The sequence below is a fragment of the Muntiacus reevesi genome, chromosome 1 (assembly GCF_963930625.1).
Source record: "Muntiacus reevesi chromosome 1, mMunRee1.1, whole genome shotgun sequence".
In the NCBI taxonomy this organism is placed as follows: domain Eukaryota; kingdom Metazoa; phylum Chordata; class Mammalia; order Artiodactyla; family Cervidae; genus Muntiacus; species Muntiacus reevesi.
Window position 1 is genome coordinate 9,389,418 of NC_089249.1, and position 18,198 is coordinate 9,407,615.

At 40.6% G+C, this 18,198-nt stretch overlaps 1 protein-coding gene across 3 annotated transcripts in view; it reads right to left on the minus strand.

The window, feature by feature from the left end:
* Positions 1 to 18,198, minus strand: part of ANKS1B (ankyrin repeat and sterile alpha motif domain containing 1B) — a 1,071,061-nt gene that overhangs the window by 303,173 nt on the left and 749,690 nt on the right. For all 3 annotated transcript variants that reach the window (XM_065937415.1, XM_065937407.1, XM_065937398.1), the window contains exon 17: positions 3,861 to 4,013. In XM_065937415.1, coding sequence (XP_065793487.1) covers positions 3,861 to 4,013 — 153 coding nt within the window. The remainder of the gene's footprint in view (positions 1 to 3,860; positions 4,014 to 18,198) is intronic.

Genomic DNA, 18,198 nt, shown 5'->3' on the forward strand with positions numbered 1-18,198 from the left:
CACAACCAACTGCTGGAGTTGGATTTTTAAAGCTGTTCTTACACTTATGAACAGAGATTTAAGACTGCACTGAAGCCTGAATTTTATCTTGTTCTTTCAGTGGGCATTTTTTTCATTATCAATATTGTAGAAGATCATAAGTCTGGACTAGAATTATTTCCTTGGTAAAAATTGAGAGATAAAACTAATGGGAAGAAATTACTAATAAGTTCTACATTGATATTCACAAATGAATAAGTTGGATCTTATTAATGTGCTTCATCTAGTCAAAATCCCTTAAGTAGGTGCACAGTGATAAAAAATAAACACTGTTTTTCATAACTGCAATACTTTTTGTTTTGTTTAGGAAATGGATGATTTTGTGGAGATTTTACAATTATCCATACATATTTCAGGCAGAAAATATGTAGTCTTTTTATTTAAAATTTCGACAAAGGCAGAGCTATTGAGATTTTTAAATAGCAGTGGAAACTGTCGTGTAAACTTGGTAATAGTAAATGCAAGACCTGAGTAAACTTTTGAGTAAAAAACCCCCCAAAATCATGTACTTACGCACTGCTAACTAGTTTTTAATTCTAACGAGCCTTTGGAGAGGACTATAATTCACGCTAGAGATTTTCCCAGCTACCATCTGCAGAGGGACCAGTTTGCCTGACAATCTCTCTCAACATTGTCATACAACATAAAATATCAACACAAAAGTGAAAAAAATATTAATGATGTTATTAATGGTCATGGCACACACAGAGGTAAAACAGAGCTATTGATGAAATATCAGCTTCTGAATACAAAGCATAGATTAGAGATTGTAAAAAACAATTATTGGCAAAGATGTCATTTTCTAGGTCTAGACGCACATGGGCCTGTAAAACTGGCAATACCTTATGTCTTAGTTTACGCTTAATTTCTACTGCTGACAATGCTGCTACTAAGATATGAGATTTCCACTACTCTTCCCTATGCCTATACTTCGGGTAACTTGTGGCTAAAATCTTTATTAGGATAGTTCCAGTAACTTTTTTTTTTTTTTTTAAAGGCTTTAATGTGCTCCACCAAGAAAAAGACCTTGGGGGCTTTTTTGAAAGATCAAAATTTCAAATATATTTGTACTTTTCAAGTCACAACATTGTGTAGCTTTCATTTTCTCAAGAACATACTTTGAATAAACTTATAAATACACTGAGAAAGTATTACTAGTTGTCTAATATCAAGTACAATATAATGTACTTGCGGGTTAGTCACTCTGATTTAATGAGGCTGAAGTTGTTTGTAATCACAAGAGTCAGCTTTCTCACTCCTTGTTCTCCCCCCTCTCAGCAGACCTCTGCATCAAAGACAGGCTGCCTGTGCTCTTCTCTCTTCGTTCTGCACAGAACGGCACTTACTGGAGCCACTGGGTTTCTTTAAAACTAGCCACTCATTACAAAGGTTCAGGATGCGACTTTCCCTAAAAAGCTTTGCTCTTAACCAAAGTGACTTTTGGGCTACAGAAGAATTAGTTATGGATACTTAATACAGAATTACTGGGTCCATATGTTATATATGAGATTATCTTATATTTGAATACCTTCCCTGACTAGTTGGAATAAATAAAAGTCTTGAGTTTGAGACCAGTAGAAAGCATTATAAGCCAGAAGGTACACATTATGCCTGTCTCATTTAAAAACCCAACAGCCCTAACCGTCAAATGAACTACACTTGCAGCAGCTCTAAATTAGGGCATAAAAATTTTGTTCTCTGATTTCCAAGTCTAAAGGTACAGGTGTTTTTTTCTCCATAATAAGTGTATTTATAGAGTTAAATGACTCGCAAAGCCTTCTCAGCAAGAGTGTGAACTTGTCCACACAACTGTCACAAACTTTACACTGAGTTCACTGTAAGGAAAATACACTGGGTTGGTGTTAGATGCAGATGTTGTACTCCAGGCCCAAGGAATCTGGCCTCAAGATTTAAAACAGTGACCATGTTTTCCGATTCTGATACAATGCTTGTGACAGCACTTCTCCCTAGATTGGAGGCAGACTGTATTACAGCAAATGTACCTACGGGGATAATGCTTCAAGAGTCAGTATGGGTGGAAAAGGTTATTGTTGTGTCCCAATTCAAGATTGGTTAGCCCTGTGGGTGGTGGTTTAACACCCTGAGCCCTGGCATTAAACATGAGGCCTGTGGCATCACTGCCCTGCAGTCACTGCAGGCATCCACAAGGTCTGGCCACAGTGGCCAAATGGGAATCCTCTCCTAGTACACAGAGCCCTGGGGAGAGTGTGGGTCCAAGCCCACACCTTACCTGTTAGCCCCAGTACTTGACTTTTGAGAGACATATAGTCTTGCTTTAACGATCCTTGCTTCAATGAAAACATTTGATAATAGAGTTCTATTGGAATCTATTCTTTTCAGAGGGATTATTGCTAATGTTAGTTAGGTGAGTGACTCATGAGCTATCTATACTAAGTATTCATTCTTCAGTGGGAAGTGATATTATTCAGAAGATGTTACATAGATATATTTATCATTGGCAAGAAAGTGACTCAATTGAAAGCATGATCTACAGAAGAACCCCCTTTACTAAATGGCTAAGAGTAGCCATGAGTGTCGAATTCTCAGAGGAGAACTGAAGTCTTCTTGATGCAACCGAAAAGCAAAAAGGTCTCAGTTGCTTCCACTGCCACTCAGACTAGCAACAAAATTAATCAGAGGCTTTTAGTCAGAAAGTGAGTTCCTTCTGAAATGATGAAAACTTTTGTGAAAGGATAAGAACAGAAAGCTAAGGGTAGTTGATGGTGCATTAGAAGAAGGAGCCAAGAATTTGTCCATTTAAAGTGATTTTTAAATTAAAGAACAGTTTTTATAGATGTTCCAGAAAAGATATTAAAGACAGACTTTTAAAAGCAAAGAATAATTAGTTACTACTAATGAACCATCATCTAAAATAATTAATGACATTCAGTGTAAGAGACCAGACTTTTGGAGGAAAAAAATGTCATAAAGAGTAGAAGAGAGTGCTATTGAGCCAGCAGAAATTAGTTGCTTTGTCTTTCATTTTGTGAATGCTTTTATCAGTTATAAGAATATAAAACTTAAATCTAAGAAATTCTTTAAAAGAGTAAATGATTTCTCACTTTTGCTCATGATGCCAAATAAAATATGAAAGCATGATGATTATGCTATCTTTTCAACTCTTTCATGCCTTTATACCATTAGAAATAAAAATAGCAGTAAAAACAAAATGAGAAAACTATCAGTATCAAAATCAGTTAAACAGATTTAGTTGGTCTCTTAGGGCTCAAATACATGGCAACATTTGTTGGCCGGTTTTTACAGAAAATGTACGCCAAGTGTACGAATAAAACAAACAATTTAAAATTAGTTAGAAGCCTTGTAAAATAAAATGTTGATATTACAGCAGCTTATATAATAACAAAAAAAGCAGCCTCTTCAAGTATATGGTTTATATATGCAGTGAAAGAATAGAGAAAAGGAAACATAACAGATAGAAAACTAAAAATGATGACTTTAATCTTAAAAAATGAATAAGAGCAAAGAATAGAATGGGAGCTGATTTGTTATCATGTCCATATCCTAAAGTGACAAAATTTCTTAAAATGGAAATCCCAAAGCTGCTTAGGAGGTTTCCTGAAATAATGTAAAACATCTTGAAAGTCCTCTTAGTCCCCACTCCTAAACTTCAAAAGATAATGACTGTGGAGCTTGACTAGAATCAAGAGAGACATATATTCAAAACGGAAGGCATATCCATAAATCCTTGTTGGATGTCCAGCTATGAAGAAAGAAAAAATTACCCACCTATGGTAAGAATCATCAAGGGTTGATAAGGTGTCGTTAAGAGATCAACTTACGTTAATAAGTTCAACCTCCCAGATTTTTTTCAACAGGTCCATCGATGTGTAGCCATTAATTAGAAAGGCTTTGGTGTAGTCACCTAGTTCAATGGAATCCAGCCACTCAGCCACAGAGGTGGGGTGGTAGCCATCATGGCCAATGGGTCTCATCTGTAATTAGAAAAGCACGTCAGGATTAATTTAAGCTGTTTACTTTGTGTTCCAACAACAGAATGCATCTTGGAAATTTATCTGATTTGAAGCAACGGATCTTTCTAGATAAGAAAATAAGAAAACCCAAAATACTTGAGGCACAGTTCTAAATCATTAATAATTTCACGCTGAATTAGTTTTCAAAAATGCACCCAGAAATTTCCAATTTAGCTGCTAAATCAGTTCCACATTTGAGAGATCTAAATATGTCAAACTTCTGTTGTAGACGTTATTGGCATTCTGTTGGATGGAATTTAAAATGATGTCAGTCGAGCAGTTTTAAATTCAGTGCTGGAGGCACAGGGAACTGCACTCCCAAAATGTAGATGATAATTCTCATATGCACAACATCAAAGCATGTGAAAATACTGCATGACTCAAGCGTCCAAAGGAATTCATGCTTATGCAAGACATGTATTGTAGGTAGCGCAAACATGCTGGAGAAACATACTGCTGTGGCAAGCCAGTCAAGAAGAGGCTTTTGGGTGTTTAAAGACCATGTGTTCTGTAGACTCTACGGTATGTTAGACATGAATAGAGAACTCGCTGGCAGACAGATTCCTATTTTTTTGTCAGCTATATACAGATTTTTTTTTTTTTTTTACTTTTTTAGGAGAACAAAGAAGTGTGACAGCAACATGATGTTTCTGAGTTTAAATTGGAGTGTGAAAGTAATTTTAAGCATGAGAAACTTCTGGCTTTAAAATTTTGTATGGATTATTCTAGTCTTTTGGCTTTTATTTGAAATTTTGGTTGAATTTGCAGTTCTTGGTTTTTTGAAGTAACTCACTTCTGACTTGTGCTGCTTTGCATGCCACACCTTACATCGAATATTTCAGTTATTAAGGACAGCCAGCACCTCATCAACTTGATGTGGTCCTTCAGTGAGATTCAGGATAGGAACGGCAGAACTGGGCAAAATGCAACATAGATTTTCCTCTTCCTTTAGAGTCAAGGAGATAAATATTAATGGAAATCTATAGGATTCTGATTTGCAAGCAGAGAAAAGATTAGTCTGAGCATCAGGGATTCAGATTTTAATCTCAAATATGTTAGACTTTCTGTCACTATTCAGTGTCCTCATTTTTGAGATTTTCCTCATTCCTTTTCTTTTGGAGAGGGGTGAGCAGTGTTTATTAGGGATCAAACATCTGTGAAAGAAGGGATGAAGAAGTAGGACTGGGCAGAAGAGGTGCCAAAGTATGATGGAGCTTGATGAAGCCTCTGTAAACCCACTGGAGCTCTGGCACAGTTTAGGCTATTAGAGTGTCCTGGGCATGGCAGATAGGAACGGGCCTTTGGGTCCCACCACTCTGTTAGTGGATGTTGCTGTCCCGGGAGGAGATGCTCTGGGGTGGGCTGTCTGCCATGCAGGCAGATCCTGGAGATGCTGACAGCTGGAGGCTGTCTGCTGACCACCCTCCCCGAAGTCTGGCAGGTCCTTACTTGAAGGGAGAAACAGATGGTACATGGCCATGTCTTCCAGAATAGCCAGGACCTCGATTCACCAAAGGCTAACTTGTTACTACATTTGGTTTTTGCCTTTCACTTTATACCTACTCACTCATTCACATGCACACAACATCTATCTTTTAAATTTTAGATGAATTATTGGGAAGACATATCTCCTGAACCATTTGCAGACATCATGAAACTTTATCCCTGACACTTTATTGCAATGTCCCAAGAACAAGGACGTTCTCCAATGTAGTCACAGTTATCATCATCCCCAAGAAATCTAACATTGACAAAATGATGTTACCTAACATATAGTTAGTATTAGCATTCCCCAAAAGTACCCAAATTGTCCTGTGTAGCTGTTTTTGTTTTTTCCTAGACATGATCAAAGGTCAAGGCAATTATATTTTCAAGTACTTCTACCTTTCTTTCTCTCTCTTTTCTTCTTCTGGGATTATATTTATTCCTTTTAAGTTCCGTTTTCTCCTTTTCTCTTTCCTATTGTTCCACTTCCCAGTCTGTTATCCATTTCAAGGTTTAAATGTTCTCTGTCTTGACATTACCATGTAATTCATTATTTGCATTGGCATCTAAACTGCATCAGATTTTTGTATTTCACTTTTACATTGCTTGACTCATTTTAGCTACTCATTAGATGTTTGTTCACATGACACTTCATTCAGTGTTTATTATACAGTAGTTACAAATATAAATGACAACTCAGGATTTGCAAAATGAAGTTTACCAGCAGTTGCAAATAACTGGATGTTATCTATGAGTAAAATTGGCGACTAGGACCCAAAAGCAGAGGCTCCAAGGTATTAAATACTTTCACATTCTTCAGAGAATTAAAAAAATACTGGGGCTAGAGGCATTTTCCAGGACTTATTAGGAGGTGGCTGAGCCAGCTCTGCTACCCTGAATAATCACCCCAGCCTCAGGAAACTCCCTGGCTGTCCCAGTTAATACAAGGAAATAACTAGAAAAAAGGGAAGAAGGAATGAAGAGAGAATCATTAGGTTTGAAATTAGCAGCTTGCCAGGGAGGTCTTTCTGCTAGCCACCTGAGAAGCTGCCCACCCCAGCCGTGATACTGGCTACAAACTTAGAGCGTCTAGATGCATCAAGCTGGGGCAGAGCCGTATGTCCCACACCAGAGAGCTGCGCAGTAGGGTCCTCAGAGGTCACCCCGGGTATCCACACACCACTCCTTTGAGAGATCACCCCGTGGCCACCTGCCACACAGAGGTTGTTAATGGTCAGCAGTAGTCAAAGAGCAACGACGGAAAACCCGCCAGAGCTCTGCAAAGCAAACCCAATTAACTATAAAGAAGTATGCCTTCCCCCAGGTGTCTCCTTCTTTAGCATTAGGGAATTTAGACAGAAAAGACAGAGGTACCAGTCCCTTGGGGGAAGGCTAAATTGGGGTGGGGGTTGGGGAAGAAAATAAAACTGAAGGCTTAAATGGATAGGAACTTAATTTTTAATATTTTATGTAACTGTAAAGCTATTGGATGTATGTGATGTGAGATGGATGTATGTGGATGGATGTATGGATGTGAGAGTTGGGCTATAAAGAAAGTTGAGTGCTTAAGAATTGATGCTTTTGAACTGTGGTGTTGGAGAAGACTCTTGAGAGTCCCTTGGACTGCAAGGAGATCCAACCAGTCCATCCTAAAGGAAATCAGTCCTGAATATTCATTGGAAGGACTGATGTTGAAACTGAGACTCCAATACTTTGGCCACCTGATGCAAAGAACTAACTCATCGGAAAAGATCCTGATGCTGGGAAAGATTGAAGGCGGGAAGAGAAAGGGATGATAGAGGATGAGATGGTTGGAAGGCATCACCAACTCAATGGACATGAGTTTGAGTAAACTCTGGGAGTTGGTGATGGACAGGGAGGCCTGGTGTGCTGCGGTCCATGGGGTTGCAGAGTCAGACACAACTGAACGACTGAACTGAACTAAACTGAAAGCTATTAGAGACATCTGAGATAACATTAAAAATAGTAAAGAGAGAACCAACTGAGCTTGACTGAAGGCAGGATTGGAAAAAAAAAGTCCCATCAGTTTCTGCAAACTGCTCAGAAATCTGGTACTCCTATGAGACAAGTTCTCCCGACCAACCTTAAGGAGGCAAGGGGGAGGGAAACAGCTGGTGGAAAGATGAGAGGTGGGGCAGGCCCAGAGCGAGTGTGACGAGAGCCTGGGAGTGAGTACACTGATCCACACAGGGGCAGCCTTCGTTCAGTCGCTCAGTCGTTAGACATTAGCCCGTGCCTCTTCTGATGAATGTTGTAGAAGAGCAGGAAACAAAACAAGTTACAGTCTCTCCCTCATAGAAATTATAGCCCTATTTAAAAAATATGCGAGTAGATGACCAATAAATTATGATGGCTCTGCATACCTGAAGAAAGGAAGCTATTAGTGCTGAAAGAAGTTACAAAATTAACTTGACACATATTTAATGACATGCAGAATGGTTAGTGTGCTGCACAATAATTTCCTTCAAAGCAATTCTTCCATCTGTTCCTTCACTTCTGTTCTTCCTGTCACTACTCTGTTTAGGTTCTTGTTGGTGCTTATAAAAACTAATGCAATTGTCTTCCACTTGGCCTCCCACCTTTTTGATCCAGCTTATAGTATGATGCTATATCAGTCTCCAGGCTCTTAAGTCAACCCTTGCACAAAATCCTATAGAAGATCCTTCTTGATAAAAGCCCAAATGTCCTTTTCCAGCATTCTAGGACAACTGAGACCAAGTACAAAGTTATCTTTTCAACCTCATCTCACACTCCTCTGCTGTATGTAAACTAACACATACAATTAAACACATCAGTTTGTCGAAACAGTATGCTAAATTGCTAGCCATTCCATGAACATGAACTGTGTGTGCAAGACACATTCATGTCTTCGCAAATATCATTTTCCATGCTTGGAATGATTTCTGCCTTTATTTCTACAGTGTTTTTCTAGGACTGGCTTTCTGAGCTCTAAGATACATATTTCCAAATGTTTGTAAAATATCTCATATAGATGTCCTATAGTATCACCAACACAAGCAAAATGTGTTTCCTTTGGCTCACAAGTGCCCTCGCTCTGTATTCCCCAACTAAGTTAATGGGAGCATCACATCAGATGCAGTCCCATGGGCACAGGGTCCCATGTGTGGCAGTCCACAGGGTCACAGAGTCGGACACGGCTGCGTGACGGAACAACAGCACACCATCGCCCAAGGAGAGGCTCCGGAGTCGTCTAACTTCCTCTTTTCTATTTTACCTCATATCTAAGTAGGCCATCAAGTCTTCTGCATTTGATTTGCAAAGTGTCTTTCAATTCAATTCTCTTCTTCCAAAACGAACTTTGAAATGTGACAGCAGTATCTGCTGCAGCATTGCAAGGATCGTAAGACACAAGGTCCGCACACTGCCTAGCGCAGTTTCGAATATATGTCTTCAATAACTTGGTTTCCTTCCCTTCTTAGTGCCCTAAACGAGGCTCATGCTTATTTTGGAACTGTATATGTTGAGTCCTTTGGCTGCTAATCTTTTCAGCTTCCAATCAAAATTCTTCTTTCCTCTGTCACAGCTTCCTTTTCTTTTCTACCTTGTTTCTGTTTTTTTTTTTTTTTTTTTTTTTAATTAGTTGGAGGCTAATTACTTCACATTTCAGTGGGTTTTGTCATACATTGACATGAAAGAGTTTATGCCTGCTAACCTCTTTATACTCCCCATTTCTACAGTTGACAGTTACTTTTTAAAAATATACCTAACAAGTTCCCTCAAGTTGACTGAATCATTTCCAATTCTTTGCTTTCTTCCTGGATGAGAATTATACCTCTGTGCCCTTTGCCAATGAATCTGCACTGAATTTAACCATCCCACTGACGTTGGCCATGTACTTTTTTGGCCAGTGAAACAGGTAGAGTATCAGTGTGGTGGTCTCTAGATGAGGCCTCTGCACTCCTGTGATTCACTTATCCTTTTGTGTTCCTATGCTCTATTATAAGAAAAACAAGTGCTGAGTAGTTACACAACTGCTAGCCCTATGAAAAAGATGACTTGTGGAGCAAACCTATAGGCTGAAGCTTGGAGTCTACCCTAGCTCTCTGGAGCTTGAGTGAGTCCACCTGAAGTTAGCTGAATCATGAGAAAGAAAAACTATATGTATATTTTATTGCTATAAACCACTAATATTTTGACATATAAGGAACATGGACTAATAAAGTCACTGTTTATCTCAAAACTCTTGGAGTGTGTATTAGTCTGGGTTCTCCAGAGAGACAGGATTAATAGGCTGTGTATATACACACGTACAAGTCTGAAATCTGGCAAGTGTCAAATCTGCAGGGCAGGCTAGAGACTCAGGGAAGAATTTGCAACTCAAACCTGAAGGCAGCCTGGAGCAGAATTCCTTTGACTTCTGTGGGGCACCTCAGTGTTTTTCTCTGATTGGATAAGTTCATCCACATTAAAGGATAATCTGCTTTACTCAGTCTATTAATTGAAATGCTAATTTTACCTAAAAAATACCTTCAGAGTGACACCTAGACTGATGTTTGACCAAATATCTGGGTACTGTGGCCTAACCAAGTCAACATGTAAAATATTCCAAACTCTTTAATTTATGAATCCACTGCAAATTCACCTACATGAGACTAAGAGAGACTTGGGAAGCTAAGTTAACGTCAGCATCCTGTCCAAGCTGTGTGCCTCTCAGCTAGTAAACATCAGTGTACTGTATTTTCACTAATCCTAAACTAAGTAACTCTTTATTTTATGAGTACAATTGTTGGGGCATAATCTACTGTATTTCTAGTGAAGATGGGACATGGATAGTCAAGATTTCCAGTCAAGATTTCTAGTACAAGATGGGACATGGATAGAGGAGCCTGGCGGGCTACAGATCATGGGGTTGCAAAGAGCGACTAACACTTTCAATTTCATAGGACACTTAGGCTAGAGTCAGGTGTCATCCACACTTCTTTCTTGAGTGCCTCCACAAGGAGCACGGTGACTGCTTTCTCAGATTAGCAGTGGTGACACTCTTTTTCTCAGCAGGCTCATCTGGCAGGACAAGGCTAGACAGAGCCAGCTCGAGGGGCTGCCGGGCCTGCTGTATTGTGAGCATGAATGGGCGTCAGGCACAGTCTGTAATCTGAGAGGCAGAGTGGTGAGCAGGCATGATAACAGGTTTGCAACAAGGCAATACTATTCAACTAGTTGAGCCCCAAAGTTTGGGGAAAACCTAAGCTGGAATAGCAATCAGAGACAGCAGGGAAGAAAGTTTGTCTCAGGAGAATGAGGATATGCTGGTACATTTCATCAAAGATCTTCCCTGTTGCTCATGATGTCTTGTTGATTCTTCCTAAATGGGCATTGACTGTCCTCCAGGAACCTCTTTTTTTTTTTTTTCATATTTATTTAATTATTTTTTCTCCAGGAGCCTCTTTAAGCAAATTTGGCCTCAGAGGGGACACAGTGTTAACATCACAGGCTGCCCAGCAGGCAGAGATCACTGACCCTAGGACGGTGCTCTGCAGTGTCCTAAGGCTTCAAGGGGGCCATTATGAGACAGCTAACAGCTGAGGTTCTAAAACTGCCTGGACTACTTCAGTTGAATAACTCATATTTTAAGTGTCTTACACAGGTAAGAAGAAAGAAAGCTTAAAAAAGAAATATTTGAAGACCACTGACCTAGAAGGTTTTTGTAAGATCACATGATCACTATAGCTTTATTTTCTCTTAATATGTTAGTTTTATTTGAAATATTCTGGACTTGTCACACATGTATGGACATACATATATATTTATTGTCTGTCATCCTTTCTACCTGAGACCAGCTTCATCTGTTCAGACAAGGATAATACTTTATAAACTGATAGAGTCACAAGATGAAAAATATAAAAGAGGAAGGCAACAAAAATAGAAAAAGGAAATAAAAATAAGGGAAAATGGAATTAAATGATTTGGGGTTAAATTTAAAAAATAGTTCTCAATGCAACAAGTTATGAAGCTGGCTTATGACACCAGCATGGTAATTAGATCAAGAGAATAAGAAACCTAAAAAATTCAGTGACAAATCTGGCAGATATTTTTATGTTTGAAAGTGTTACAAAATTGAGACAGAGCCCCATTGTTGTCCATCAAAAACTGTTTTCTCTTCCACAGTAATGGGGCTTCAATTAGGCTCATATCTACTTAAGTAGATATGTGATACACTAGCTTTTCTTCTGGCTGCTTCTATGAGAATACCTCTGAGCCTATGGGATGCCACTGAAAGTGTTAATGTAACTTCCAGATCACCTTTAACCTAAAAGATTCTTTGTTCTAGAGTTTCCTTTTTTGGGGGGGAAAGGTCTTCTCTTGAGCTGAAACATCTGTGTTGACAGCCTAGCTTTGGTCCCATGGGCAAAACAATACTATAGAGTTTGGGAAATGTCTCTCAAATTTTAATGTACACGAGTCATCTGGGAGACGTTAGCCTTCAGGTTCTAAGCCAACAGGTTGAAGGGAGAGTGAGATTCCACATGTCTAACAAGCTCCCTGGCAACGCTGACATTGTCAATCTGTGAACCACTCTTTAAATAGCAGTACTTTAGAGGATGATAGAACAACAGATGGAAGGTCCTGGGTCCTTCCAGAATTGCATAGAGCAGAGTCCACATGCAAACCTGGACTGCTCACTGTCAGACTATTACAGGGGAGAAGTAAGCATTCTATTCTTTAAACCACAAGGAGGTCTCTAAGTCAGTGCCTTAGCCTTTAATAAAAACAGAATTAAAAGTTAAATAAGGTAACTTCATGAAGAACATTTAAAGGAAGCCTGTACTTCCATTTGACAGTACACTGCACTGTCTTTTATTTTGTGAAGCCATAAGTTTTCATATCTGTTGCCATTAAAAGAAACTTCATTTCTTTTTACTGCCTTTGTTGGCATCTTTCTGTCAATCGCACCACCATCCCTTTGTGACCACAATGCCAGGAATAAGAGGTGGAAAAATGTAGGAAACCTCAAGTTTCTAGCTTTGATACTGGTGGTATTACCAGCTGAGAAAGAAAAGAAAATAGAAGAAAGTGACATGAATAATTTTGAGATGTGAGAATTTAAAGATATTGGGGAATAGCGATGTTAAGTTTGGGGGAGAAGTCTGGGGAGACCTGTGGCCTTGAGCAGCAGCACAGACTGCTATATGATCTTGAGTAAGCTCCTCAAACTTCCTAAGCATCCGTTTTCTGATCAGTGTTATAAGAGATAAAAGGAATGTCTACCTCTGAGGGTTGCCATAAGTGTTCAACAATATAATGCAAGTGGTGTTTAGTTCAGTGTTGAGCACAAAGAAGCTCTGGATAAATCTTAGTTATTTTTATGACAAGTGGGAGCTGAAGTCATGCATGGATGGAGCTGAAGAGGGTATGCAGTAGGAAAAGAAGTGGCCTGAGGACAAACCAACATTTTCAAAGTAAAGGATGCGGATTACCTTCACGAGACTGAAGAAAGAATAGTCGAGACAACAAGAGAAGAGAGAGCAGCAGAGCTGTATGGAGGCGGCGGGCCTCGGTACTGGGATGTGTGAAGAGGTCTGCTGCGAGGAGGAGGGAGGGAGGTTCGTGGGGGTCTGGCATCTTGCTGAGAAGAGCCCAGAAGCTAGGCTGTGCCGGGTTGCGATGCAAGTCAGAGGTGAGGACTTGGAAAGTACAATCTAAAAGATTCTTCTGAGGAGTTTGTATGGGAAGAGAAGGTGGGAGAGGAAGTTTTTAGGAAGCACAAGGGAAAAGGCAAGGAAAGGAGTGCCAAATGAGGACTCACGGCTGAGGAAGTCAGAGACATAAAGGAATAAGAGTCCCTGAGTGCCGTGGAGACTGTAGTCAGGTAGAGGGCTTGTCTCTTGCTTTGGGGATTTTGCTTGCCTTTCTTGGAAATCACAGCTGAGAGGCATAGCCAAAGATAATTGTGGGGTTAATAATCTCTGCATTCAAAGCAGTTACTTAAAAACAAAACAAAACAAAAAAGAAGCTGCCTTGCTGAGACTTGGTGAGAGCCGGATCCCTATATGTGAAATGCTGGAACCTTACATGTGAGGTGGAGGTCCTCATGTGGGCAGGGCAGCTTTCTGTATGACGTGCTGCTCCCCAGATACACACCAACCTGACCACCACTTACTGGAAACCTAGATGCAACGGGTCATGGCTTCTCTTTCCTACCCAGATATACTTTGTACTCTGACTCCCTGGTAGGAGTTTTGTCATACAGATGGCTGACATGGTCCAGTAGCTCCCCCCTTCCCTCCTCCTTTTCCCAGCCTCTTCTGCTCTGTCCTGCTGCTAACCGAGACTTGGACTAGTAGTGGGCCTGATAATAAACCAGGTCAAGCAGTGCTGGCAGACAGTGTGCAGCCAAGGTTAAATGCAGGCCCGTCAAGTAGCACGAGGATCAGGTCTCCTACAGGCTTTGAGACCTGGGCTCAGACGCTCTTAAAAGACTGATTGAACATAAAAGAGAAAGGCAGATCCACCAAACACGGAGCCCCAGGAAAAAGTCTATCTACCACCATCTAAGAGCTGTCGTAGCGTAACTTTGCTGGGAGAGACATGTCCACCAAATGGATAGGACTATCAGTGATAAAAACATCACCTAACAATCATATGAGATTAAAAACCCAAAGTGATTTCAAACACATTATCTCATTAGTGAGGGGTTTAAGTGATCTTTTGGAAAATGCCCTTTATGGAGCCTGAGACTCTGGGTACTTCATGTAATGATATACTTTCTGTGGAAATGAATATCATTCATTGTGACTCTTGTTAGGAAGCAGGGTGTGATAAAGTCTCTGTGTTGTGTGTCTGTAGCAGTGGAGGGAGACATGTAACATATACATATCTGTTTCTTGAAGCCCACTGGTTTGCAATAAGACCCAATTATTGAGACAGTTTCTAAGAATAGGGAGAAACTTAAACACTCAGAGGTAAGTGAATTGTGCTTGGATGCTACTATGGACTTAATTGCAGATAATAGTACCTCCTCTAATTTTTCTCACCACCAGCTGAGCCTTGCTGGTTTTGCATACTTGAATGTTGAGACAACTGCAGACTCCCAGCTTTAGGAACAGGGCAGGAGCATGAAGAGGTGATGCCTGGATATTACTTGGCACTACCTTTTGGGGGAATAAAGGGAAATTGTCCTGGGTACAATCTCTTTATGCTCTGTGATTTCTATTTAATGAATAAAAGAAATAAACTAAGGTCTAACACCTGAGGTTTTCCTTACTTGGACAAGTCTTAGTGGAGTAAACTGGAAGTGAAGCAATGGACAAAGTGCATAGACAAGAAAGGTTTTTAAGACACATGGTGATAAACTTCCAATAGCATAATCAAGATGGTTGGTGGCCAAACAGAAGCATTAGCCAGACTAGCCAACCTTCTAGCCATCAGAGTTAGGGGGGGTAACCCTTCCTAAAAGGCACTGGATTGATTACGAACTAAAGGAGTGAAGTGCCAAAACAGAGAAGGTCTACAAATCGTGGCAGAAAAAACGACAATAACAACACCAACAGCCATAAAGCAATCTCTTGATTGCTTTGCAAGCAGTGTGAGCAGACTGCTAATCAGGGCTTTTCTGTGCACGCATAGGGTAACGGCTCTCTGGAGCATCACCTGAGAACCTCGCTGCTGTCTGCGAGGCAAGATCTGTGGGGATATGGATGAAAGGACCAATGCAACCACTACACAGTACACATGTAAACATGGTCACTGGGGTTGAATGATTTTACTGAATGATTTTTATTGTACTTCTCTCTGAAGCTTTTGGTAAAAGGGGTGTTTTTAAAAATTCAATCAAAGAACATGCTTTCATCATCTTTTCATTTCTAAAATCCTTGTTGAGATCATGTTGACCCTAGAGCCTTCTGTTAAATATCACTATTTGTTTTAATTTATTGCCTTGTTGCAAAGCTCTTTTATGAAACAAGATCTCAGATTAAAGATGGAGAGGATTTACGGCAACTAGAATAAGGTGCTGAATAATGCCCACCATCACTCACATTACAGCCTTCACCACTGATATGAACTATATTTAAAAAAAGACACAGGATCCCCCTTCCCGCCCCCCTCCCCCCCGATAGTACATGTTTGCTGACATTCGTGTCCCTACAATGGTTATGTAGTACACTGGTTATGTAGAACACTGCTTTGCTCTTGAAACAGAAACTTTAAATGCTACTATGAGTCAGGAAAATTGTTTGCTTGTTATTAGTCTCAACTAAAAAAGATTTTTTTCCCAAACTTGCGTCTTCAGAGGATAATGAACCTTCTGAATGCCATTTCTATTTATTTGATATTTAAAAACCATGTCCTTTCTCAGAGCCTCCAGGCATGTGCATAATAACATACCCACTGAAGAAACTTCAAACAGATAAATGTATCATAAAACCAAAGTTAGAAGTATATAAATGAATAACTTGTGTTCTGCTTGGGTGGGGAAGTATAAGGGATATCATACAAAAGGTGGCAAAATGTGGCAAAAGAAATAGGAGCTACAAAGTTGAGGACCTACAACACATCCATCTATACATCTGTCCACCCATCCATCTATCCATCCATTCATCCATTCACCCATCTACTTATTCACTCAGCAAATACATAAGGCATGTCTACTATATTCTAGGCACTGTTTTGGAATACATCAGTGCATAGAACATAAAAAAGTATTGGGCATTGTGGAGTTTACATTCTACCTGGGGAGACAGATAATAATAAACAAGCATAAAAATAGAGAAATTATGTCAGAAAATGAGAAGTGCTATGAAAAGAGAAAGTACAATAGGAGGACTGGGAGTTCTGGAGGTTGCACGGGGATGGGTGGTGGTTGTTTGGTCGCTCAGTCATGTCCGACTCTTTGTGACCTCATGGACCTCAGCACACCAGGCTTCCCTGTCCTTCACTGTCTCCCAGAGTTTGCACCAATTCATGTCCATTGAATTGGTGATGTCCATCCAACCATCTCATCGTCTGTTGCCCCCTTCTTCTCCTGCCCTCAATCTCTCACAGTATCTCCTACTCTTTTTCAATGAGTCAGCTTTTCGCATCAGTTGGCCAAAGTATTGGAGCTTCAGCATCAGCATCAGTCCTTCCAATGAATATTCAGGGTTGATTTCAAGTTGAAATGTGGTATTGAATAGGGTGGTTTGGGGACATTTTATTCAGAAGGCAAGATTTGAACAAAGATTTAAAGGGAGCAAATTGGCTTTGTTGGCAACTAGGGGGAGAGGATTCAGGTAGAGGGAACAGGGAGAGCAAAGGCCCTCAGGAGGAGGTGAGCTGGTGTCCATGCAAGGTGACAAGGAAACCAGGGGCGGGGTTGAAGCAGCTTGTGCAGGTAGAGACGGGCAGGGAACAAGTCAGAGAGGTAATCAGGGGCTAGATAATGTCAAGTTTTGAAGGCACTGTAAGGACTTTGGCTTTCATTCTGTGAGAAACAGGGAGCAAGTGCAAGAATTTGCACAGAGCGGTGGCCTGATTTGGCTTACATTTCAGCAGAGTCACTCTGGCTGCTGTGTTGAGAAGAGTGCAGAGGGAAGCAAGGGGTAGGCACAGAAAGGCTTGTTCAGAAGTTGGGGGAGTAACCCAGGAGAGACAGGAAAAGGATGCTCGAGGAGAGGTGGGGAGAAGCGGTCAAACTCCAGACAACCTCCTGAAACACAAAATAAAGTGTTCCTTGTTCTCTAGCCTGGAATGGGACTCTGTCAACTTGATGGTTGCAGCCATGTGGCATGGATCTCAACTTGAACAGGACTGCATTCATCTGTCAAGCATAGGAATGGATGGATGACTGCAGGGTGGGTCTTGCATGAGTCTGTTTTCAATGAACAACCCAGGGTACTCAAAAGACTCTTCTGGTCAAAGAAGGTGGCCTAGGCATATGTATTTGATTAACAGGATAACAGACACATGTTCAAGGAGATGGCTGATTCTGCATGAATTTCAGGATCTGGCTCTCTTACTGGACCCTGGCTCAACGCCTGTGGATCATGCCTTAAGAATAAGAAGCTTCAATATGAAATCTGTATCATGAAACATTTTTGGGACTTGGGGACAAAAGGAATTAGCAGAACTGGCACCAGAAACTTAATCAGCAGGCAGTGATGGTGCCATGTTGCAGATACTGGTGCCCCAACATTGGGCACCAGCAGTTGGTCACGGTGCCCACACTGGCAGGTCTCAGTGATATTGGCAGGACATTCAGTTGGCGTTGGCTAATGTGCCCTTGATGGGGAGTCTCTGGGCACTGTAGGCAGCAGCCAGACATTAATACCTTTGACACATTGGGCCCCTGCAGCTCTGAGGCAGCCTTTGGCAACCATTAGCAGCAGACTTGGCACACTCAGTGGGTGTTAACAGCACCGAGAACACTTTTGGTAAGCTCTGGTGGCATTGTTTCAAGCTTTGGTGACAAGAATCATCAACTACAATAAGCTAGAGGGAGAGCGGGAGAAAAAGGCAGACGTCACACAGTCAACAAGTGGTCTGATTAATGGTGCACATGTGACTTGAAAGACCCAGAATGAATATTAGGAAAAATTTCAGTGAGCTCTGGAATATGCAGAGAAGTGTAACAGCAGTCTGAAGCCCTGCCTGGAATTCTTGAGAACCCCTGGAATTCTTGAGAACCCCTTTTCTATCTATAGTG